Genomic DNA, 25,695 nt, shown 5'->3' on the forward strand with positions numbered 1-25,695 from the left:
ACATAGTTCTCCAGCTTTGCCGGCTTCTCAGGGTTACTGGGAAGATGCCCGAGTGAATCACTCACCTCTCTGAGCCTCATGGGAGAGCATCCCTCCTCTGTTCCAGGCATGGTCGGGGAGGCAGACAGGAGTCACCCACATGGCCAGGTCTCATGATTTACCAAAATATGGGGCACGGGCAGGACCCACTCTCTTTGTTACAGAGCCACGAGCCGAGTGGAGGGCACTCAGAGAAGGGTGGGGCAGCACAGGCAGCTTGCTGGAGAATGTGATGTTGGATTTGGGTCTGTCAGGCCGGGGAGACTTGGTCAGGCAGAGAGGAGGGAGGAAGGAACAGCAGGAGCGAAGATGCGGAGGTGCGCCCGGGAGAGGGGGGAGTGGAGCGGATAGGAGCAGATAGGCCCCCGCAGCCCCAGCCCTCTCCTGGGTCGAACCAGATCATTTTCTCTTACAGCTGGAGTTTTGTGTGGTCAACCCTTGGAGTGACAGCCATGGCCTTTGTGACTGGAGCTCTGGGCTTCTGGGCCCCCAAGTTTCTGTTCGAGGCCCATGTGGTGCACGGGCTGCAGCTTCCCTGCTTTCGGGAGCCATGCAACAGCCAGGACAGGTGAGGAGGGGCATCTGGGTGCCCGGGTCAGGGGGGCTCTTGATGGGGAAGTTCTCAGGAATCCCCAGATTCAGCCTCTGTGGGCTCATGGCGCTCTGGGCAGACACCAGGACTTGGGGGCCCGCTGGCAGGTGGCAGGCCTGGTTTTAGCTTGGGCAGAGCTCCTGCTGCTCTGAGCGGCCACAGGCAGCTCCCTTGTCCTCTCTGGGCCCCAGTCCCTGTCTTCCTGCTCTTGGGCTGCTCTGGGGGTCCAGAAAGCACTTGCGGGTGGGTGAGGCTTCTGTGGGGCCTGTCCTTCGGAGGGACCCGTAGTGTGAGGTTGTCCCATTTTACAGATGGCAAACTGAGGCACTGGGATACTTCATTACTTCTCTGGCTTAGGGATTTCACACATGCATTTGTATGTTCTCTGCCTCATTTGAGGTGCTGGCAGTCCTGGGAAAGCTACTCTTCTCACCCTGCTGTTCTCCTGTCCCCCCAGCTGACCCTGTTCTCCAGGGGCTCCGTGACCTCCTGATGGAGCGGGCATGTCTAATCCTCTCTTATTTGCTTCCTCCTTCTCCCTGCTGATGCTTTCCGGTCTCCTTGCGGACCCCTCCTCCTCCCTGATCCTGCTTCGATGGGTTTCTCAGAGTTCCTCAGGGCTCCGTGTTCTCCCCTGAGGCCTCAGTGACACTAGTTCTCTGCTGGCAGCATTGACATCTACCCCCCTTCTCCCCAGCCCCTCTCTTGCCTCTACCTCCCTCCCTGATGCCCAGAGAGAGCTTCGTGTAATTTCCAGAATGTCCCCTGCTCCGTCACTTGTCTGTGCCTTTGCCCAAGCTGTGCCCTTTGCCCACAGCTACCTTCCCTTTTCTCATCATTACTTCTTATAAGCTTTAACTTTAGTTCAGGCCCTATGCTAAGCCCTTTACATGAAAAACCCTCTGAGGTTTTATAATAATAAACCCTAGTATTCGTGTATTACAAATGAGGAGGTGGAAGATCAGAGAGGTTAAACAAATTGTCCAAGGTCACACAACTCGAGTAGCAGAGCCAGGATTCAAACCCATCTGACTCCAAAGCTTCTGCTCTTAAGCTGCATGTACTGTTGCGTCTGGAGACTGCTTGGTACTGTTAACTGACTTGAACATCTCCCCACCAGCTGGCATACAGTGGGTGCTCAGGGAGCATCCAGTAAGTGGATGAATGAATGAATGCCTCAAAGGATATTGTGATTTTTTTTCTTTTTTCGGCCACACCAAGCAGCATGCAGGATCTTAGTTCCCTGACCAGGCGTTGAACCCATGCCCCCTGCAGTGGAAGCGTGGACTCCTAACCACTGGACCGCCAGGGAAGTCCCAGGATATTGTGATGTTTATCCTGGCTCTACAGCTAGATTCTTGGATCTCCCCAGAGGCGAAGACTGAGTCTTAGAAGTCCCACTGCAGCTTGAAAAAGTGGGGAAAAACCAGGACTCCATCCCACTTCAGGCATTAACTGGCTGTGTATTCCTGGGCCAGTGATTTCCCCATTCTCTGCTTCAGCCTCTTCCTCTAACTCAGCTTATTCCCAGAACCTGGGTGAGAAACTGACATGGGAGTTTGTGTTAGGGTCCTAGGGCTGATGGAACGAATGATCACACACTTGGTAGCTTCAAACAGCAGAAATTTTTCCCATAGTTCTGGAGGCCAGAAGTCCATAATGGTTTCACTGGGCCAAAACCAAGTTCAACAGGGCCACGCTCTCGCTGGAGGCTCTCGGGGAGGATCCTTCCTTGCCTCTTCCAGCTTCTGGTGGCTGCTGGCGGTCCTTGGTTGCGGCCACATCACTCCAAGCTCAGCATCCACGGTCACATTGCCTTGTCCTCTATGTCTCAAATCTCCCTCTGCTTCCCTCTTATAAGGACATTTGTAATTGCATTTAGGGCCCACCAAAAAATTGGAGGATAATCTCCCTACCTCAAGAACATTAATGTAATCGCATCTACAAAGTCTGTTTTGCCATATAAGGGAATATATTGTCACAGGTTCCAGAGATTAGGACATAGATGTCTTGGGTTGGGGGGCATTATTCAACCTACCACAGGGTCCCGGTGTTCGGGTTCTGCACAGACCCTAGCTGTTAATACACCCTCCATAGTTAGGATAAGCCCCCCGGGTGAGGGTGGGGTGGCAGCAGGAAGCTGCAGGACACAGGATTCTAGCTCAGCCAGAGGGAGAACTTAAAACATGCAGAGCGGGCCCAGACGGAAGGGGCAGCCTTAGGGTAATGAGCTTCCCACCCCTGGGGGCATGTAAGTAGGAGTTGGATAGCTGCTTGCCAGGGCCATTGTACAGAGGATCAGCATAGAACTTGCAGGCTTTAAGGACCCTCTTGGCTCTGAGAGTCTGATTCTGGGAAGGCTTTGTGGGGGTGGGGACATTTCGTGGTAGGTGTGTCCTCTGGCCACACCTCCGCTCAGGGGCACTGGGGGTCCCCCATCTACACCGCCTGTTTGAATAATCAATCCTAAGTCTTAGAAAGGTCTCCAGACCCTGCCAAGGCTGGCTCAGACCGGGACTCAGAGGTAGATAGCATTCATCCGGGATTTGGGGTCACTTGACTGGGCTGAGCCGGAGCCTGGTACAGCTTGGAAGGCTAGGAAGGTTTGGTGAGCACCTTTAAGCTGCCTAAGGACACACATGCTTTGTTTGGAAGCAGAGGGCCAGGAGACCCTGGCTCTGCTAATGTGGGGCTGTGTGGCCTCGGACAGGTCTCTGCCCTCTCCGGGCTTTACACAATCTCCTGTAAACCAAGGGGATGGGGATGGGGCAGGGAAATAAACCCATTATTCCTCAGCCTGTGGGACGGACATTTCACAGAAGTTGTTTAGAGGAGAGAGAGTTTTTTGTGACACTCAGTTTGTCAGTAACCATAGTCTTGCGTCTGTCATGTTCTTACCTCTTGGTGGGAGCCATGGAGGTAATATCAGGCACCTGGCACTTTTGGAAAGGTTTGGATCTGGGAGGGGATCCTGGCCAGGTGGAGAATGGTGGGTGGGGGCAGTGGTGCTCCAGGCCGAGGGAAGAGTGTGGGCCAAGGCAGGGAAGCCAGAAAGTGTAGGGTGAGTTTAGAGAATTCCCAGTCATTTGTGCAGAGTGAGGGAAGGAGAAAAGAGGGGAGGTTACACAGGTCAGCAGGGGCCAGGCCTGCAGTGCTGGCCGGGAGCTTGCCCTTAGGACAACAGGGAGCCACTTAGAGGCTGGAAAAGTCCTAGTTACCTTCGTTTTTTCAAGAGTTCACGCTAGTCAGTCTCAGCATCCCTTTGGGCTTCTTTAAAAGGAGGCTTTGGGGACTTCCCTGGTGGTCCAGGGGTTAAGAATCCGTCTTCCAATGCAGGGGACGCGGGTTCGATCCCTGGTTGGGGAACTAAGATCCCACATGCCGTGGGCAACTAAGCCCACATGCCACAACTACTGAGCACGTGGGCCACAACTAGAGAGCCCACGTGACGCAACTAAGACCCGACGCAGCCAAAAATAAAATGAATAAATATTAAAAAAGGAGGCTTGAGGGCTTCCCTGGTGGCGCAGTGGTTGAGAGTCTGCCTGCCAGTGCAGGGGACACGGGTTCGAGCCCTGGTCTGGGAAGATCCCACGGGCCACGGAGCAACTGGGCCCGTGAGCCACAATTGCTGAGCCTGCGCGTCTGGAGCCTGTGCTCCGCGACAAGAGAGGCCGCGATGGTGAGAGGCCCGCGCACCGCGATGAAGAGTGGTCCCCACTTGCCACAGCTAGAGAAAGCCCTCGCACAGAAACGAAGACTCAACACAGTCATAAATAAATAAATAAATAAATAAAAGAACGTGAATTTCTTTAAAAAAAAAGGAGGCTTGGGCCCATCCTTTGGGCTAGACCAGGAGGATGAAGGTGTGTATTCACATCCTGGCTCTGTTGCTTAGTAGCTGGGTAATCTTGGCCTCAACCTTTCTTTCTTTCTTTCTTTTTTTTTAATATTTTGTTTATTTATTTATTTGGCTGCACTGGGTCTTTGTTGAGACATGTGGGATGTTCGTTGCCACGTGTGGGATCTTTGTTGTGGTGTGCAGGATCTTTAGTTGCAGCATGCGAACTCTTAGTTGTGGCATATGGGATCTAGTTCCTTGACCAGGGATCGAACCTGGGACCCCTGCATTGGGAGCGTGGAGTCTTAGCCACTGGACCACCAGGGAAGTCCTGGCCTCAACCTTTCTTTTTTTTTTTTTAAAGCCTTATTTTTTTTTAAGGTTTGTTTTGTTTTGTTTTTTTAATTTATTTATTTTTGGCTGCATTGGGTCTTCATTGCTGTGCGCGGGCTTTCTCTAGTTGCGGCGAGTGGGGGCTACTCTTAGTTGCAGTGCACGGGCCTCTCATTGCGGTGGCTTCTCTTGTTGTGGAGCATGGACTCTAGGCGCACGGGCTTCAGTAGTTGCAGCACGTGGGCTCAGTAGTTGTGGCACGTGGGCTCTAGAGCACAGGCTCAGTAGTTGCAGCACACGGGCTTAGTTGCTCCGTGGCATGTGGGATCTTCCTGGGCCAGGGCTCGAACCCATGTCCCCTGCGTTGGCAGGTGGATTCTTAACCACTGCGCCACCAGGGAAGCCCCTGGCCTCAACCTTTCTTAACCTCACCTGTTTCAGCTGTCCACCTGGGAATTCTGGGAGGGATCAGTGAGCCATTTGGTTAACATATATCTCTTGTTCCAGGCTCTATGCTCCCAGCCTAGAGTCAAGAAAGTAAACCGAACCTGGTTTCTGTTCTCCAGGAATTCACAGCCTAGTGAATAACCTTGATGATAGAGACATGGAAGATGCTATGGGAACTGAAGGGGGTGAACAAATCAGCAAAGGGACAAGGGAAAGCATCCTCAAAAAGGGGACATTTTTGATGGGTCTTGAAGGATGCATAGGAGTTCAGTAGGTAGAGAAACCAGTGAAAGGTGTTCCAGATGGAGGAATAAAAGTATGAAATGGGGGCAGCAACTAGTCTGGGGACTGAGGAGGATGCAATTGGGGTTTGTGGTTGAGGTCATCCAGGGTCGGATCATGAAGGGCCATGTATACCACAGTGAGCTGGAACCAAATCTGGTGGGTGTTTAAGAGCTGGTGGAGAATTTTAGGCAGGGGGTGGGCAGGGGCGTAGTCAGATCTGTGTTCTAGAAAGCATCCTCTGGGGGACCTGTATGGAGGTTGTCCTAGAAGGACAGGTTTCTACAGGAGGAAGGTGCAAGAGGGACCAAGTGGAGTTGAAATGGGTCTAGGAGTAGGTGGCAAAGGTAGTGAAGTTAAGAGGGGGCTACTTGAGAGGTGTTCAGAAACAGAGAGTGGAAGGATGGACTCAAGGAAGGAGGGTGTGTGGGGACTTCACTGGCGGCCCAGTGGTTAAGACTCTGCGCTTCCACTGCAGGGGGCATGGGTTCGATCCCTGGTTGGGGAACCAAGATTGTGCATGCTACACAGCCAAAAAAAAAGAGAGAGAGAGAGGGAGGGTGTGTACCATGCTGGAGTATCATAGGAGCTCGATAAATAAATGCTCACTTACCTCCATTCCATTAGTATTGGGGCCTGGAAGGCGAGAAGGTTGGGGCCAGAGTGGGACTGTAGAATTAAGATTTCTGAGTGGGGCAGTTTTAGGTGGTGAAACAGTGGAGGAGATTGCTGGCAATGAGGCAGGCTGGGAGCTGGGGTGCTGGGGTGCTAGGAAGATCACTCGCATGGCCAGTGGCATCCCCAGGATGAGGCAGGGAAGAGGATGGGAAGGGTAGGGGAGTACGTGGATCCCAGAGCAGGGTCCCAAGGACCCACGAGCATTGGTTAGGAGGGAGGGGAAGTGGCCCACAGTCACATTCTCTGTAGGTGCCAGATCACGCACTGGGGGGTAGGTGGCTGGACCCCTATCCTGACGCCACCGGCTGACCAATCCCTCTCTGCTCTTTTCCATCAGCCTGATTTTTGGGATTCTGACTGTCGTGACTGGCCTTGTTGGGGTCATCCTGGGAGCAGAGGCTTCAAGGAGATACAAGAAAGTCAGCTCGAGGGCTCAGCCCCTCATCTGTGCCGCCAGCTTGCTTGCGGCAGCCCCCTGCCTCTACCTGGCTCTCATCCTGGCCCCGACCACCCTCCTGGCCTCCTATGTAAGTGAGGGCCCCTTTGGAGGTGGGAGTGGGGTGGGGTGGGTAGGGAACTCCTGTTTCACATAGGCTTACACTGTGCCAGGTCTTCACGTACATTACATTTATCTCTCCTTCTGGGCGGAGCTTTGTTATCCCCATTTAACAGACGAGTAAACTGAGGCTTACCAAGAGTAACACAGCTAGGGGCAGAACTGGGATTTGAGCCTAAGCCTTTCTAAAGGGTGTCCTCTGAGCTCCTGGTTAATGCTTTGATTGGAGATAATGAGACCCCTTTATTCCCAGGACATGTTTTGAGTCCAAGAAGAAATAGGGTAATTCTCCCCAGGTTACAGATGAGGAAAGTGAGGTTCAGATTGGCCATAGCCAGTGCGGGCACTGCTTTAAAGGTGACAATATTAAGGATATCATATCTTCCAGATCCATATCCCATCACATCCCTTCATGTGCCTCACACTCCGGTTACACCAGTGACAGGTGCTCACACCTCCCAGCCTTTGCTTGTGTCCATTCCATCCGCCAGGGGCACCATTCCCCTCTTCTGTGCACCCTAAAGTCGTTCTGCTGTAAGACCCAACTCAAAGGCCACCTCCTCCAAAGCCTTCCCAGGCTACTCTATGCTCACATCAGAATTCACTGGGGCTCTGTGCATGTTTGGGTCTCATCAGGCGCCCTGGTGTATCCATATCCATACATACACACTTATACGTGTGCTGCTGTGTCCCTGGCTCCCCAGAGCCCTGGCCCTGATTGTCCCACCTGATGGGAAGGAGCCACTGATACTGGGAAGATGGCGCCAGCCTAGCCCCAGCTAGACTGGTTCAAGCTCCCTACCCCTCCCCTCCCACTCCCTGGTCCTAAGGCCCTGGGGACCCACCACTGTGGACATGGAAACCCCTGCATGTGTGGGTGGGGTTCACAGAGCAGGCTGGACTCAGAAAGCAAATCAATAACAGCTTTATTGTTCCCCGACCAGTTTGAGTGGGTCTCTCCCCCATGACCAGACCCCATAGCTTTTCTTTCTTTTTATATTTTGTAAATTTAATTTTATTTATTTATCTTTGGCTGCATTGGGTCTTGGTTGCTGCGTGCGGGCTTTCTCTAGTTGCAACGAGCAGGGGCTACTCTTCGTTGCAGTGGGCGGGTTTCTCATTGCGGTGGCTTCTCTTGTTGCTGAGCATGGGCTCTAGGCTCGCAGGCTTCAGGAGTTGTGGCACGCGGGCTCAGCACTTGTGGCTCGCAGGCCCTAGAGCGCAGGCTCAGTAGTTGTGGTGCACAGGCTTAGTTGCTCCGTGGCATGTGGGATCTTCCTGGAACAGGGATCGAACCCGTGTCCCCTGCATTGGCAGGCAGATTCTTAACCACTGCGCCACCAGGGAAGCCCCCACCATAGCGTTTCTAGTTACACTCATGAAGCCCAGTCCCATATAAATCAAAACTTTTTTCTACTTCCAAATAAAGCTTCTATCCAGGTCCAGAAAATTGCACTGGGAAGAGGGGGAGCTCTACTCAGTTGGATTCTCCTTGCTCCATCTCTGTCCTTTGTCCCCAAGACCACCACTCCCCCGGGATCCTGACCCCTCCAAGGTTGGGCAGGCCAGCAAAGATGACCGGAAATGGGCCAGGTGTTATAGGTGTCTGGCGTTGTTTTGCTGACTGTCAGTGCCCTTCTTGTGGTAGATGCCCAGCTGCTGGCTGACTCCTCTCTTGGGGGCACTTTTGTGGGTTCTGGGGGCCTCGGGCCCCAGCGTTTGCGTTGTCCAATTCCCTGGTGCAGGAGACATTGTCACCTGTGTACTGTCGCAGCTTCCCTCCGCTCCTTTCCAGGGTTGCCCTTCCAGCTCTTCTCCTGGGCCCAGTCGCCCCAGGCGGGCACCCCGTGGGGCTCCCCTCTTGTGACCCTCAAGCCTGTCTCCTCTCCGTGGTTTCTGTGTGACCCCTGGATGAGCTCAGGATGCAGCTGCCCCTACTGCTGCCCTTGAACATCCTCCTGTTCCCAGGTGACATGTGTTGGGGTGTCCTGAGGACGCTCTTTGTAGATGCACCCCAGGTGGCCCTGGTGTAGGAAAGTCTGCATTTTTTTTGGCATCCAGCCAGGGAGAAAGGCCAGTGTCCTTCCTGACAGGCACTGCCCTCTCTGTGGGTGGGCCACCCGAAACCCCTCACTCAGCTTTCTCACTCTTCAAATAAATCCTCTCCAGCCTGGGTCTCCAGCCTTCTTCTATATAAGCCGGGGGGCCACATGGGACGGTTCCCTTTCTCTCTCTGAGTCCTGAGGTGTGTCTTGTGCCTCTTTTAAGGTGTGGGTGCTTCTCACCAGTGTCCTCAGCCTTGGTTGGGTTTCCGCTGAAATTCCTGGGAAATAGACAAGTCCTGTTAACATTCCCTTCTGCGCCTGCTCTTATTTAGTCCTTACAGTGCCCTCATCGGAAAGGGTTTTTCTCATCCCCACTTGACAGATGGGAAAACTGAGGCCCAGAGACAGCAACACAAAGAGTAGGACAGATAAACCTCTAATGCAGCTCCGCAGACTCCAAAGTCTCTGTCCTTCATGCCGCACTGACCCTTGTCACCCCCATGGGAGAGAAACAGAGGCTGGCGTACACCAGGCACTAATAAATACCTTAATGCTTATTGGCTGAGGGAGTGACTGGGACCGTCATCTCCAGCTGGTGGAGACTGAATGGGCCTGACCTTGCAGAGAGGCTGAGGCCTGGGCAGATGGAGGCCCCACTTAAGGCCTGTCTCTGCATTGGCTGGGCCCGCGGACCACCTGCCAGTTCCGCTTCTGCCACTGTCTTGCTTGGCTCTGGGAAGCAGCTCCTTGGCTGTGTTTTGGGGACACAGCTGTCCCCCGCCCCATAGCCTGGCGCATCTCCAGAGCTGGATGGCTCGTCTAGAAATGACATTGCATCTTGGCTGACAAAGCCAGCCGGAGAATCTCTTCTCTGGGCCGGCCCTGGGACGCGAGGGACTGCAGGGCAGGAAGGCTGGCAGGGCTGGGCTGTGTCCAGCGTCCAGTGCTGGGAAGCTGCTCCTCCCTGTGGCTCGTGTTCGGGCCTGGCAGGAGCCCCAGCGACCAGAACTCCAGCCTTCCAGAAGTGGTGCGGTTCCTTCTGGACCCCCTGACCAGACCCCCCTCCTCTATGGCTCTGTCTGTGCTTCTGAGGTTCTGAGATTCAGGCTCCAGCTCCCCCCATCCCCCCACCCCCCGCACCCCTGCCCACTAACACCAGTCATAAACCTTGAACGCCTCCAAACCGCCCCTCTTCTCTTGGTCCGCTCTGTCCTGTCATGGCTCACGCCTTGCCGTCTATCTCTAGGACTGTCCCAAGAGCCACTGTCCTGGTCTCCATGTCTTCTTGCTTCCCCACCACAATCTGTTCTCCCCACACTGCCAGAGGGACACCACAGAAACTTCCCTGCTCGAAAGCCTTGCATGACTCCTTGGTGCCTCTGGAACTAAGTCTAACTCCTCATCCTGGCATTCAAGGCCCCTCATGAACGGCCCTGACATCCTTGGTAGCCTTATTCGATGTGGTTCTGCCATGCAGGTCCCTTCCTGATTCCCAGGAGGTGCCCTGTGCTCTCCACATCCAGGCTCTCCCTCTGTTCCCTCTACTCCCTTCCCTTCTCCATACGCCCGAATCATTCTGGGCCTTCAAGGGAGGCTAGAGCTCCATCTCTCCATGGAGCCTTCCCTGACTGCTAGATCCAACCCTCTCTCCCCATCCTCGCCGCTCCTCAGCACTGTCTTCCTTGGGTCCTGGTTACTTATGCCCTGACCACCCCCTCCCAGCTGGGCCCAGGTTGGTTCCTATCTTTCTCAGCACTCCAGCCCGAAGCACAGTGTCAGGCACTTGGAGTGGGGTGGGGGTGATCAACTGCTTGCTGTGTGAATGGTTGAGTGACCAGCTATTTTCATTCATTCATTTATTCAACAAGTATTTCTTGAGTGCCTATAAAGGTGGCATGCTAGTTTAAATGCCACAGATATAGCAGTAGATAAAACAGACTAAATTATCTCTGTTTTTAGGGAGCTCCCATTCTAGTTGGGGGAGGTAGACAACAGGCAAGATATGTAAGTAAAATTCGCAGTATTGTGAGTTATGGGATATTTAGGGGAACAGTGTTCCAAGCAAAGGGAACAGCAACTGTAAATGCCCTGAGGCAGGAGCGTGTCTGCTGGGTTTTGGGAACAGCAAGAAGGGCACTGTGGTTAGCGTGGAATGAAAGGAGAAAGGGAAATGAGGACAGAGAGGTGGTGGGACAAGATGATGTAGGGCCATGTGGGCATTGGGTGGAGCTGGCTAAGAGCTGAGTTGAGGTTTTGTGCTGAGGCGTGGGTGGTCTGGCTTATGTTTTTTGCATCTATTGAGATGGTCATGTAGTTTGTCCTTTATTTGATTAATATGGTATATTACATTGATTGATATTTGTATGTTTAACCAACCTTGCATTCCTGGGATAAACCCTCCCTTGGTCATGGTGTAAAATTATATTTATATGTTGCTGAATTTGGCTTGTTAGTATTTTGTTGAGGATCTTTCCATCTATATTCATAAGAAATTTTGGTCTGTAGTTTTCTTGTGATGTCTTTGTTTGGTCTCATTGAATGACTTGACGAGTGTTTCTTCCTCTTGTATTTTTTGGAAGAGTTTGTGAAGGATTTGTGTTAATTCATCTTTAGCCATTTGCTAGCATTCCCCATTGAAGCCATCTGGTTCTGAGCTTTTGTTTGTGGGAATTTTCTGATTACTGACTCAATATTGACTTATTATTGGTCAATTAAGGCTTTTTATTTCTTTTTAAGCCAGTTTTGGTGGTTTGCATCTTTCTAGGAATTTCATTCACAGTATTCCCTTATAATCTTTTTAATTTCTGTAAGGTCGGTAATAATGTTCATTCTTGATTTTAGTAATTTGAGTCTTCTCTCTTTTTTTTTCTTGGTCAGTGTAACTAAAAGTTGGTCAGTTTTGCAGCCAACTTTGGTTGTATTGATTTTCTCTATTGTTTTTCTATTACTGACTTATGTTTAATGGAATCACTCTGACTTCTCTGTTGAAAATAGACTTCCCATGAGGGTGTAGGGTGCAGGAGCAGAAACAGCAGAGGTGGTAAGAAATGGTTGGATTATAGATATATTTTGAAGGTAGATCTATCAGAAATTCCTGATGGATTCAGTGTGGGGTGTGAGAGAGAGAAGAGTCAAAAGTGAGTTCTAGGATATTAGCCTCTGTAGCTGGAAGGAGGGAGATGCCATTAACTGAGATAGGAAAGTAGACAGGAACAGCGGCACTTGGGGAAAGATGAGCAGCTTGGTTTTGTACATTCTGAGTTTGTGGTGGGAGGTTGGCGTCCAACTACAGGTGTTAGTAGAGTTGGATGCAGGAGTCTGGAGTCCATGGGACATGACATCATCCCTAAAACTTCAGTGGGTGGGAACTGGCTGCAGTCTGCCATGAAGGATTGTCATTAGGTGTGGGAGACCTATGGGGGTCAATATCAGAAAGGATGTCGAAAGGGGGCTGAGGAGTTGGCTTCTGTTCAAATTAGCTTCAAAATAGGAAGAATCACTTGAGTCTCTTCCATCCACCCATCCATCCATCCATCCATCCATCCATCCATCCATCCACCCATCCATCCCTCCTCCCATCTGTCCATCCATCCGTTCACCTTCTCAGATTGTAGGAACCAAAGTTCTTCCTGTACTTTCTCTGCCAGTCCTGGGGAGATTGATAGGCTCCAGGGGAAATTGATAGGGCTTCCTGGGAAGGCCCACAGGAATGTGGGTATGGGTACTGCTAGTGTGTGCATGCATCTAAGTGTGAATATATGCAGGTCTGTGAACATGAGTGCAGATATGTGTGCTTTTGTGTGAATACACCTCTGTGTCTGTACAGCCATGCTCTCTGTGTGCTGCATATACATGTAATTCATTCTATACATGCATAGTATGTATGAGTGTGTCCGTGTATGCTGTTTTGCATACATGTCTGTGCATGAGTGTGCACATGCACCAGTATCAGGGCAAGCAGATAACTGTGTGGGATGTGTGTGTACATGTGTGTCTGCAGCTGCATATAGCTTTCATCCAACTGCTGCTGGGCTGTAGCTGCATTGCGTGGGGAGGAAGGGTTTTGGGAGGCATCGTGGGCACGCCCGTCCCCAAATTTCCTGAAGTAGGGCCAAGTCGCGCTGTCTGTTTCATGGCAATAAGGTTTCCTGAGCGTATAAAATCTGGTCTGGGGCCTTCCGTGGGGGAGCCCGTTCCCTGGTGCCCACCTGCAGGAGCAGAGGGTTCCATCCCTTCCCTCCTTCCGCTCCCCTTGGCACGGGAACTTGACTTCTTGGCTGTTAATTGGGATCCAGACACACACAGCAGGTCTTGGCTCACGCCGTCGTCCTTGGCCTTCTTCCCAGGGCCGCTGCCCTTCAGAGGAGAAAGGGTTTGTACTCAGAGGAGGGACTGAGCCCAAGGTAGGAGCTCCATCATCACTTGTCTGGTAGCTGGAGGATATGGCTGAACATTGGCAATCCCCCCTTGGGTGGGCTTTGTGGTCCAGAGGGAGTAGCTGGAGTTGGGGGATGACATTGAGCATGCACTGAGGCATCTGAAAGACCTGGACCTCGTTCCTGTTTCTTCACCTACTAGCTGTGTGAGCTAGGGCAAGATCTTGACCTTGCTGAGAGTCAGTTTTCTCAGCTGTAAAATGGGAGTGCTCGTACTTTTCCCTTGGTTTCATTGAGGAGCTAAATGAACTTTTGGACCTGTTCTAGTTAGTATAGATATATAATGAAACTTAGTGGTTTGAAATAAGAAAAACACTTATTTTGCTCACAAATTTGCAGTTTGGGCAAGGTGGGGGGGTGGGGCTGACATATCTCTTTTCCACTTGGGGTTAACTGCGCAGAATCGGGGTGGGGGAACTGTATCGTCAAAGGCTGAGGGCCGCCTGATGGTTGATGCTGGCTATTGGCTGAGACCTTAGCTGGAGCTACTGGCTTGAGCAGCTGCCTGTGACCTCCCCATGTGGCCTGAGCTTCCTTACAACATGGTGGCCGGCTTCCAAGGACTAGAGTCTTGAGAGAGCCAGGTGAAGCTGTGTTGCCTTTGATGACCTGCCCTTGAAAGTTACACAGCGTCACTTTCACTGCATTCTGTTCTTCACTTGAGCCACAACTTCTTACTCAGATTCGAGGGGAGAGAGAACGGATTCACTCTTTTTGGTGGAGACTAGCAGTGATCTGAAAGAGCATGTGGAAATATTACAGTGACTGCTTTGGGAAAATACAGTCTGCTACATGCCCCAAGCGTTCCTCCTTCACTGAGCCCTGGGTCAGTGACATCTAACATTACGGGGAGGAGTGTCTGGGCATGTGGCCATGAAGCCCCACAGGTGTAACCCCACCCCCGCCCAAGGTGTCTCTGGTTCTGTGCTGCTCTTCCTGTTTCACAGGTGAGAAACCTGGGAGTGGGGGTCTTCACCCTCAAACCCTGCCGGGCTTCACGGGCCGAGGGAGCAGAGGTCTCAAGGAGCAGAGCCGAGGCCATGGTGAGGTGGCTGCGAGGCAGGTCCCAGCCAGGATGAGCAGAAATGTTCACTCACTTGTCAAATATTTCCCAAGCACCTCCTGTTTGCCAGGCACTGTTCTAGGCTTTGAGGATGATGCAGCATTGAACAAAACAGGCAAGAATATGTATGCAGTAGAATAAATGGTATGTTAGATGGGAATGAGCTCTGTGGAAAAGAACAGAGCAGGGAAAGTGGAGAATAAGAGGGACTGGGCTGTGCAAGATGGTCAGGGAGGCCTCACGGAGGCAGTGATGCTTCAGCAGCAACCTGAAGCAAGTGAGAGAAGGAGCCATGCGGATACAGGGGTGGAGTGGGGGAGAGCCCTCCATGCAGAGGGAAGAGCAAGTGCAAAGGTCCTGAGGGGGGAGTCATGCTGGTGTCTTCTAGGAAACGTGGTTGGAATGGGGCGAGCCGGGGTAGAGCAGAGGAGATTAGGTCAGAGGGAATGGCAGGGTGGGGGGCTGAGGGGGTGGGGTGGGTGGGGCACTGATTGTGTGGATCCCCACACATAGAATGAACTTGGCTTCCAATTTAAGTGAAATGGGAAACCACTAGAGAATTTCTAGCACAGAAAGTGATGCTCTGACTGATGGTTTGTATCAGTCACCTATTGCTGAGTAACAAATCACCCTAAAACGTAGTGACTTAAGACAACGATTTATTATTTCTTATGATTCTGTGAGTTGGCTGGATGGTTTCTTGCCTGGTTTCACCTGTGCTCACTCCTATGGCCGCCTTCACCTGGAAGACTGAGTGGGGTGGGACATCCAAGCTGGCCTCACTCGTGTCTGGCCATCGGCTGGGGCTCCTCCATTCTCCTCCATGTGGCCTCTTGTCTTCCAGTGGGTGAAACCGGTTATTTACATGGCGGTCTCAGGGCCGCATTCCAAGAAAGCAAAGTGGAAGCTGCAAAGTCTGTTAAGGCCTAGGCCAGGAACAGCACAGCATCACTTCTGCCTTATTTTATTGGTTGAAGCAAGGTGGGAAACTGACCCGGTTTCACTGTGGAAAGGGACTGTACAAGGGTGTGAATACCAAGAAGCATGATTAATTGGGGGCTGTTTTGTAACTACCTACCACGTAGTTTACCAAGGTCTCTCTGGCTGCTGTGTTGATAATAGAATGAAAAAGGACAAAGACAAGAGACAGGGAAACCCATTAGGAGGCTTTCCAATATTATAGGCAAGAGATGCCTGTGGTTTGGATTGGGCTACTTATGGAGGAAGTGTGAAGAAGTGGTCAGATTCTGGGTATGTTTTTGAAGTAGAATCAACAGGATTTCCTGACGGGTTGGGTGTGGAGTGTGAGAGAAATGGATGAGTCGAGGGCAACTCCAGGGTTTTGGGCCTGAGCAATTGGAAACACGGAGTTGCCATTTACTGAGACGAAGAAGGCTAGAGGGAAGTACGGAGTTGTTGGTTTTTTTTTTTTTGGAAAGGGTGGGATTAGGAGTTCAATTTTAGACATGTTGAATTTGAGATGCCTTTTAGGACATTCAACTGCAGATGTTAAGAGGCAGTTGGAAATATATGAGTCTGGAGTTCAGGAGAGAGGTCTAGGCTGGTTATGTAAAGCCGTGAGACTGAATGAGATCAGCAAAGGCCTGAGCTTGGATAGAAAAGAGAAGAGGACCAAGGATCACACCCTGGGGGACTCGACACGTCAAGGATATGGAAGCATCATGCTATCACAGTGAAATCAAACGATGAGACCAACAATTCAATCCACCACACTCTATCAATGACCTTTCTATTTTTATTTGGGGGTAATTTAAAAAAAAAAACAAAAACAAAACCAGAAAAGCACAAAGAAGAAGATAACAATTTTCCATTTTCTCATCCCCTAGAATCAGCTACTCTTAACATCTTGGCCTGTTTACTTCTACTTTTGTGATGTGACCATCCTTCTATGTGTGTCTCTGTATATAAACCCAGATTTATGTTTTTAGAAATACTTTTGTTAAACTGAGGTTATCTGGTAATTTTAAAAACAGATTTATTGAGATGAAATTCAGGTATCATTCAATTTAAAGTACAAAATTTAATGGTTTTTAGTATATTCACAGAGGTTTGCAATCAACACCACATCAATTTTAGAACATTTTCATCACCTCAAAAAGAAACTTTATGAGACAATAGAATAAATGCATTTCTTGGGCTTCCTATAAAAAAAAAGAAACTTCATATTCATTATAAATCATTCACCATTTTCCCCTAACCATCCTCTATTCCAGCTCTAGGTAACTGCTAATCTGCTTTCTGCCTTTATAGATTTGCCTATTCTGGATATTTCATGTAAATAGAATCATATAGTGTTTAATTCATTTATATGAATTTAACTGAAGAAATTGAAGTGAAATCAAAGGACTTGGCTAACTTCAAGTTAATTTTAAAACTTTGGACTTATTGATGAATCCTGATCAGCTTTCTTATACCTCCACCTTCTCTCCCCAGTCTCCTGGTTTTTGTTAGTTAATTATTATTTTTACTTTTTCTAGATTTATAACACTCACAGTCTGTTCTCTCAATCCCAGATTTAAATAGATTCAATACTCATTCTCCATCTATTGCATAGATGCTCCATTCCTGAGTTCTTCATTTTGGTTCAACTCCTAACTGAGTAGATTTTGTGGTTAAATAGTTTTTAATCCATTCTGTCCTCCTTTCCAAACCAAAAAGGGCTAGAGAGGTGGTTTTCCTTTGGTTCATTTATGTTTGAGATTGTCTTCTCCTCTTTCCCTCTTTTCTTGAACAACAGTTCACTGGATATGGTATTCTTGGCTCACATTTTCTTCCTTTCATTACTTTGCAAACATTTGTTCCATTGTCTTTTCGTATCAAATATTGCTGTGAAGAATGAAGTTTAAAAAAATCTTTCATATCGATTCACTTTTTCATCTGGATACCTGAAGATTACATTATTTATTCTTGAAATTCAGTGGCTTAGGTAGTGTATTAGTTATCTCTTGCTGTGTAACAAATCATCCCCAAATGTAGTCGTTTAAGACAGCACACATTTATTATCTCACAGTTTCTGTGGGTCAGGAATCCAGGCATAGCTTAGTTGGGTCCTCTGCTTCATGGTCTCTTGTAGGCTTCAATCAAGGCGTTGGCCCAGGGTCTGTGGTCTCATGTGAAGTCTCAACTAGGGAGGGATCTGCTTCCAAGCTCACTCAGTGGTTGTGGGCCGCATTCAGATCCTTCTGCGATGTTGGATTGAGGGCCTCAGCTCCTCATTGGCTATTGGCTGGAGTCTGCTCTCAGTTCCTTTGCTATGTTGGCTTCTTTCTTATGGCAGCTCCCTTCCTGAATATGTGTAGGCTGATAAGGCAATAGAGGAGTCTATCAAGGGGAGTCACGGTCTTTTGTAACCTAATCACGGAAGTGGTATCCCATGACTTTTGCTGTATTCTGCTCATTAGAAGCACATCCCTAGGTCCAGCCCACACCCAGGGTGAGATACAAGAGGCAGGGGTCTCTGGAGGCATGTTAGAAGCTGCTTGCAACAGCTAGGATATATCTCAATGCTAAATATTCTATATCATATAAAAGTTTGTTCATAACAGTGTTCTTATCTGCTGAATCAGTACTGAGTATCCTCCTTCCCCCTCTCATCTCTTTGAATATTTCTTATGTTTGTTTATTTGTTGGGTTTTTTTTTTTTACCTGTGTTGGATCATCTTCTGGGCTGGGACTAAGGTGAGGCCAGCAAGGCATAAGGGCACACAATTTAAGGAGGCACTCACTCCCAGGGGCTAACCCTACACTTGTGCAACCCAGAGACTGAGTACCTCTTTAAATTTGGTACCCTATATGTCTCACTTGCTGTGCTCTAGTCCCAGCCCTGATCTACTTTACCTGTCTTTCATATCATTTACTTCTCTCTAAATGTTTTCTTCTTTTTCTTTTTTAAAGTTTTTTTTTAATGTGGACCATTTTTTAAAGTCTTTATTGAACTTATTACAATATTGCTTCTGTTTTATGTTTTTGGTTTTTTTTTTTTTTTTTTTTTGGCCACGAGGCATGTGGGATCTTAGCTCCTTGACCGGGGATTGAACCTGCACCCCCTGCATTGGAAGGCGAAGTCTTTTTATTTATTTATTTATTTATTTATTTATGGCTGTGTTGGGTCTTCGTTTCTGTGCGAGGGCTTTCTCTAGTTGTGGCAAGTGGAGGCCACTCTTCATCGTGGTGCGCGGGCCTCTCACTATCGCAGCCTCTCTTGTTGCGGAGCACAGGCTCCAGACGCACAGGCTCAGTAATTGTGGCTCACGGGTCTAGTTGCTTCGCAGCATGTGGGATCTTCCCAGATTAGAGCTCAAACCCATGTCCCCTGCATTAGCAGGCAGACTCTCAACCACTGCACCACCAGGGAAGCCCAGAAAGGCGAAGTCTTAACCACTGGACCACCAGGGAAGTCCCAATGTTTTCTTCTTTGTGTTTTTTAAAAATTAGTCAATCTGTGAGATTATCTCAAGCCTTTCTCTATATTGGTGATTGTACTTTGTTTGATGTCTATTCTGTTTCTGACTGTTTTTAATTTATTAGTTCTGTAATAATGTTGTTTATTGCTTTGCTCCTCCATTTATTCCCTTAAGTCTGCAATATCCTTTTATATCTCATCCTATTGGGGGTTCATTTCATTTTTGAGCTCTTTCTTTATTGAATTACTATTCAATATAGTTTGAAACAATTATAAGGAATTTCCTTCTGCTCCTTCTCCTATCATCTGTCTTGTAGGTTGGGTTCTTTTTTCTCCTTTCCTCCTTTTCTCTCTTCTTCGTTCTCCACCTTTCCCCCTTTCCATTTCCTCTGTTTCTCCCTCCCTCCCTCCCTCCGTCCCTCCCTCCCCCCTCCCTCCCTCTTCCTCCCTCTCCCTCCCTCTTTCTTTCCCTTTCTTTCTTTCTTTCTTTCTTTCTTTCTTTCTTTCTTTCTTTCTTTCTTTCTTTCTTTCTTTCTCCCTCCCTCCCTTCCTCCCTTCTTTCTTTCTTTCTTTCTTTCTTCTCTCTCTTCCCTCCCTCCCTCTCTTCCTACCTCATTCCCTCTCTCACTCTCTCTCTCTGTTTTTTTTTTTTTTTTTTGTATGTTTGCATAGTTCATGTACTGAGTGCTTTCTCCAGCCTGGGTGTGGGCAGCTCTGCTCTGATACTGAATTTGCTTTGATATAGTGTGGGTGACTCTTTATTTTCTTCTGCTCTCTTCCTGCCTTCTCTGTGACTATTCTCTTCCCCAAAGGGGCTGCAGTTTGAGAGTTGAGTGTTAGGTTTTCTGTCGCCTGAGGGAATTGCAGGGCTCAGGTAAGGCAGGAGGGGCTTTGTTAGAACACCTGGGCTCTGCTCTCTCTTCTGGGATTTAGGTAAATGCTCTATCACAGGGTTCATTGTACTTAATTACTGGGCCTTAGGCCCAGTAAAAAACAGTAAAAAATTACTGTTTTTAGGCCTTACGTGGAGTCAGTAACTGGAGTCATTTATTCACTTTCTCCACTTTTGCCCATTTCTCCCCAGCAGCTTTTCCCACTGGTTCTCAGTTAAGAGTGGAAACAAAGGACCCCTGCTCAGTTTATTTCCCTCCAGATGTTGGGGTTTTGGAGGATAGCTGTGGGGAGGGAGGAGCTGAGAAGGGTTATATTCTCTACTTTACTCCAGAATTATCTGTTTTTTTTTGCCTTGGCTGCCAATATTTAATACTTACCTCATTAGGCTTTTTTTTTCCTTTGGTGAAAAACGTTTCCCCCCACCCCCGACACTATCTTTTACTTTTGAGGGAAGGGAAGTCTATGGTGCAATTGCAGCCCTCCGTTTTTACACAGGAGTTGCCCCAGATGATCTTTAAGGCTCCTTCCAGCGCAAACTAGATCGTAGCTCTGAGTTCCCTACTGGCCCAAGGAGCAATGTGGCCACCATGACACAGAGCAGAGCCAGCTTGGCGGTCACTGAGGCCTTTACATCCGGGAAGGGATGCTGCCCTTCTCAGCCTTGGCGATTCCTGAGCAAGGACCAAAGATGGAGGCCCAGTATTTGCCGAGCCTGGTGCCCACAAGGGAGCCTTGCGTGATGGTTGGCAGGGAGCAGTCAGGATGTGTGTCCATTGTAGCTGTGTTCCGGGTCAGCTAAGGATTCCAGGGTTGGCTATGGGATCTGCTCTCACCCCTGGGTGGCCCAGACAGCTGGGCCGTGCAGGTGCCCCAGCTTGGGGGAATCTCTCCTACCACTTGGCCCTTGCGGGTTTTTTGGACAAGCCTATTTATTTATTTATTTAGGCTGCGCCAGGTCTTAGTTGCTGCATGCGGGATCTTTAGTTGTGGCACGCGAACTCTTAGTTGCAGCATGTGGGATCTAGTTCCTTGACCAGGGATCGAACCCAGGCCCCCTGCTTTGGGAGCAAGGAGTCTTAGCCACTGGACCACCAGGGAAGTCCCAGCCCTTTTGCTCTTGTGTCTTGGGCTGGAGTAACTGGGCCTTGCCAGAGGCTGCCTCCAAGGGGCTGAGAGAGGCCCACCTACCCTTCCTCTGAGGACCCCACTTCCCTGCCGGGATCTAGCAGGTGTCTCTTCTTGGATGGGCAGCAGACCCTGCAGTATCAGCTGGGTTCTCCAGGAGGACTGGGGCTCATTCCCCATCTGCCTGCCTGCCAGGCTGCTGGGCCCTTGCTGGCCCATGGGAGCTGGGCGGTACCCTTGTGCCCTAAAGACAGTCCCTGCAATTACAGGTTGGCAGGCCCAGGGGAGAAGCATGCCAGCCGGCCCGGCAGCTTGCTGGTGGCCAGTCTGTGCCAGGCACCTGCATCCTGACTGGCTCAGTCACACTGGGTGAAGAGTTGACCTGTGCAAGGGGAGGATTGGCCTTACCTCTGCCTGAGTCTCCACAAGCCCATGGGAGACATTTGCTTTCTCCCTACCTGGGAGCACCTAGAATCCATTCTTTGCAGTTCAGAGATCAGTTACTGCCCAGTTGGAAGACTGAGATGGACCAAAGTGAAGACACTGTCCCTTCCACTCCACAGGGGCCGAGCCTTCTCTGGGGCAGGTGCTCCAGCTTCCCTCCTGCTCCCTGCCCATGCCCACCTGTGCGTGCAGGTGTACGTGAGGAGGGGTGTCTATGTGTGTGAAGCTATGAGTGTGTGCATGTCCGAGTGCAGGTATGCACATGAGTGCAAAGGCAAGAGCATGTTTGCGTACATGTATACGTGTGTGTGTGCCTGTGTGATTGTGCACAACTTGCTGTCCACTTTATAAGACCACAAGCATGCACATGTACACGCTAGGCTGTTTTCCAGCAAGTTCTGTACCAGGGTCGTCAGCCGCCGTCTGTTTGGTTGATACTCTCGCCACACATATTTTAATACTTAGAATGTCATCCCTGTTACCTGCTTATGTATGTGTCTTTGTGGTGTGTGAGTTTTGCATGTGTGTGTCCCAGGTTATAGGTCTAGGTATGTGTGCATGGGTCTTGGAGCTCTTGTGTGTGTGTGTGAGGTCTTGAGGATGCACGTGTCTGTGCGTGCTTGTGTGGTTGTGTGTTATGTGAGTGCATGTGCGTGTGTCAGTGTGTGTGTGTGTGTGTGTGTGAGGTCTTGAGGATGCACGTGTCTGTGCGTGCTTGTGTGGTTGTGTGTTATGTGAGTGCATGTGCGTGTGTCAGTGTGTGTGTGTGTGTTTACGCCTCTCTGGCCGGGGTGACTAAAGCCAGAAATATGCATCATCACCGCCCCAACTCGAGGGGGAAATCCTCTTGAGTCTGAAATGGAAAGGCCAGGGGTTGAGGGGCTCCACGCTTCTCAGGCGGCATTCCCAGGCCCTATCACCCAGGGAGACGGAGTCAGGGTGCAGGGAACCATGAACAGGCACTAAGGGGACAAGGGCAGATTTCCCATTTCCCTTTCGGAAGTCCCCTCCGGGGCTGCTGTCAGGAGGGATGGTGGGGCCTGGGAAACTGGAGAGGCGGAGGGAGGGGGGAGGCCTGGACCAGGCCAGCAGCAGTGGCCGGGAGGAGGGGGCGGATCTGAGGGACATTTAGGATGCAGAAGGGACAGGAATCGGTGTCTGGAGGGGTGCGAAGGCGAGCACGGCATGTAGGAGCCCCCGCCTCCCCCTCTCCGTGTCTGGCCGCCGGCCTGTGGGTGAGGCCTGTATCTTGGCTACCTCAAGCACCCTGGGCGAGGACAGTGACGTGGGGGCCAGGAGGAGAGAGCAGGTTTGGGGACCTGGTCAGTGCGAGGGGCCTGTGGCCGTGCAGAAGAGGGCGTCCGGGGGGCTGAGGGGCCCGTGTGGGAGGAACTTTGAACAGTCTGCTGGCTACATTCTTCATGTGACTTAACTTCAGACCAGGGCCCTTCTTGTTTGTTTCGTTTTTTAATTGCGGAACGCAAGTCTGCATTAGTTGTGGAGGCCGCGGGCTTCTCAGACCTGATTTGCACGCAGCCTGTGGGACCCACTGAAGTTATCTCGCAGCTTTAAAAGCAAAGGCTGTTGGTGGTGGAGGGGGCTGCCGGGGCGCTGGGCCACCCCATCGTTGTAGCGCTGGGGAAACCAAGGCGCAGAGGGTGGTGACCTCCAAGGGTGGCCCCACATGGCCAGGTCACACCTCTTTGATGGAGTGTCCCTCCAGGGGGGGTCACACCTCTTTGATGGGGTGTCCCTCCTTGAGCCCAGGCAGCCGCCTCGGGAGACTCTGTAATTACGGGATTAGGAGGTGGCCTCTTCCCAGCTGGGCCTTTCGCCCCTCCAAGCCTCCGCGTGGAGGCGGGGATTTGGTGGCTTGGGGTGGGTTTCCAGGTGTGTCTGAGGAAACCTGGCATCCTCAGGCAGCTTGTTCAGCCTGAAAGGCCCCATTGTGGCTGCAGCCTCCCTCCGATCGGCCCTATTTTGGGGTCAGGATCCACCCTGCTCCAGCTGGAGGAAGGAAAAGGTGTATTTCAGCATGTCCCGTGGGTGTGGGGCAGCAGCGGGGAGACCGCAGCACCCGCAGAGAGCAGGCACCGTGTGGCTGGCTCCCCCGGCTATGGAGGGTAGGACGCCTTTGAGCTGGAAGTGGGAGGAGGGCAGTGGCCTGGCAGTCCTGGTGGAGGTGGGAGTCGAGGGAAGGATGGGTGTGAGCTGCCCTCACGTTGGTCCCAGGAGGCTGGGTTGGCAGACCCTGTGGGGCTGGAATGCGGGTCTGCAGCCTGCCTGGGCCCCGCCTAAGACTCGCCAGCTGGCCACTTCCTGATTCCCACCCCTGTGGGTGCCCAGCCCTGGGCCCAGAGGGAGGCCCGCCCGGCCCTCAAGCGTTCCCCAGTCTGTGGAGGGCCAAGGGCTGGTGAGACTGGGAGAAGACACCCGCTGCTCCCCCTCCCCAGTGGGTCCTACCGTCCCTCCCTCCGCAGCCCTGGGCCACACTCCTGCCCGCCCAGCCTGGTGGGCGCCTTCCAGCCTCCTCGCCCCTGCTTACTAGGGTTCTCTGCCTGGCACGGCCTTGGGGCTCTTCTAGACCCATGCTGATCCTGCCCATCCTTCGGGGCTCTGCTCAATGCCACCTCCACCTGGAAGCCCTCCCCATCCTGGGCTTTCCTCTGACTTCCCTCGTGCCGGCCTCGCCCAGCACTGTGGTCGCTGGGGCCTCTCGGAGTCTCCCCCCGACCTCACCGACAGCTTTCTGTCCCTCACCTGGCTGCAGGGGAGAGGGGCTCACCAGAAAGTGGCTTGATGTGTGACCCTGGGCCTGAGTCTTCTCATTTGTGGAGTGGATGTAATGATACGCGTCTTAGGAGGCGGCTGAGAGTTGGATGGGTGACAGAAGTGGACGTGCCTGGCGCGCAGTCAGTGTGCAGGCAGTGGCCCTTCGGTTCCTCTGTCCTGGGTGCTCGTGGGCCTTTGGGATCCAGAGCCTGGGCTGCCCCAGGCACAGCCCCGTGACTCCAGGAATGACGAATTCCACTCCAGCAATAAGCCCTCAGAAGCTCTGACAAATGAGACTTTTCCCCTCCTTCTTGCTGCTTCATTAAACTCTTCTTGAGAGAGTGGAATGAGGATTGTCCTAATCCTTTGGCACGAGGTAGGGGGTTCAGGGAGCTGGGAGAGACAGGCACACAGCGGCCTCCAGGTAGCGAGGCAGAGGGTGGGCACACAAGGTTATCCCAGCCCCACAGGTGCCCGGGGTGGGGGTGGGCGCTGGACGGGGGCCGGAAGCCTCGTGTTTCAGGATGGCTTTGCCCTGGGCCAGCTGGCAACCTCAGACAAGCCCTGGCCCTGACCCGGGCACAGTTTACCGTCTCAGCCTTGCTCACCTCCCGGTGCTGCTCTCGGGGTCTGGGAAGGGGAAGGCCTGGGAGGGGCTGTTGATAGGAGGCCTGGACTGGGCAGTCTGGCTGGCATGCAGTAGGCACCTCCTTAGTGTACACAGGCCTTAGGGGAACAAGGGGGAGGCTGGGCAAGCCCTGGGCCGTTCTCCTCTGTTTCCACCTTTATTTATTTATTTATTTATTTATAAAAAATATTTTATGTATTATTTATTTTATTTATTTATTTTGGATGTGCCGGGTCTTAGTTGCGGCACATGGGATCTTTAGTTGCAGCCTGTGGACTTGTTAGTCGCAGCATGTGGACTCTTCGTTGCAGCATGCCTGCAGGATCTAGTTCCCCGACCAGGGATTGAACCCGGGCCCCCTGCATTGGGAGCGCGGAGTCTTACCCACTGGACCACCAGGGAAGTGCCTGTTTCTCCACCTTTAAACGTGACCTGGGAGTCCTGGTTGCCTCCCTGGGTGACCTCAGTGGCTAGACCCTGGGGGCCGTCCATCAGGGGGAGTGCTCTTCCCAGGCCCGGGCCCTGGCACTCCTCTCTGGGTCACGGCTGCCGGTCTGCCCAGATGGGAATGTCTACCCACTCTGGAGGCTGCCGCAACTGGGAAAACAGTTGCAAACCTCACCCACCCCAGTAAGTCTCGGTGGGTCCTTCCTCTGGGCAGCCTCAGTCTCCTTCTCCACAGGTGGGAAGAAACAGCGTGGGGAGGGGCTGGTGACTGAGATCCAGGGAGCCTCATCCCGGCCACCCTTTGTTCACAGGTGTTCCTGGCCCTCGGGGAGCTGCTCCTGTCCTGCAACTGGGCGGTGGTTGCTGACATCTTGCTGGTAGGTGTGGGAGTCGGAACGGAGGGCTGGTCCTGGGGCCTCTTGAGCAGGGGCAGCTGGAGTCTGTCCTGCTCAGGGCTGGACTTCTGCTGTGGAGTGGCCTAGAGGTCAGGAGGGGCTTCAGAGACCATGGGGTAGGGGACCAAGGTCAATGAACAGTCACCTTGGACCAGGGGCCTCCCTGACAGTCTCAGACATATCCTTTGACCATCACTTCCATTTTGTAGATGAGCAAATGGAGGCTCAGAGAGGGCAGGTGCCTGAACCAAGGTC

General features: G+C 51.4%; 1 protein-coding gene across 1 annotated transcript in view; it reads left to right on the forward strand.

The window, feature by feature from the left end:
• SPNS3 (sphingolipid transporter 3 (putative)) overlaps positions 1-25,695 on the forward strand; it is a gene marked incomplete at its 5' end in the record, with an annotated part of 67,796 nt that overhangs the window by 34,621 nt on the left and 7,480 nt on the right. Inside the window, 3 exons of the mRNA XM_036837810.1 lie at positions 455-607; positions 6,550-6,739; positions 25,357-25,422. Coding sequence (XP_036693705.1) covers positions 455-607; positions 6,550-6,739; positions 25,357-25,422 — 409 coding nt within the window. The remainder of the gene's footprint in view (positions 1-454; positions 608-6,549; positions 6,740-25,356; positions 25,423-25,695) is intronic.

Source organism: Balaenoptera musculus, chromosome 20 (assembly GCF_009873245.2).
Source record: "Balaenoptera musculus isolate JJ_BM4_2016_0621 chromosome 20, mBalMus1.pri.v3, whole genome shotgun sequence".
NCBI classification, from domain to species: Eukaryota; Metazoa; Chordata; class Mammalia; order Artiodactyla; family Balaenopteridae; genus Balaenoptera; species Balaenoptera musculus.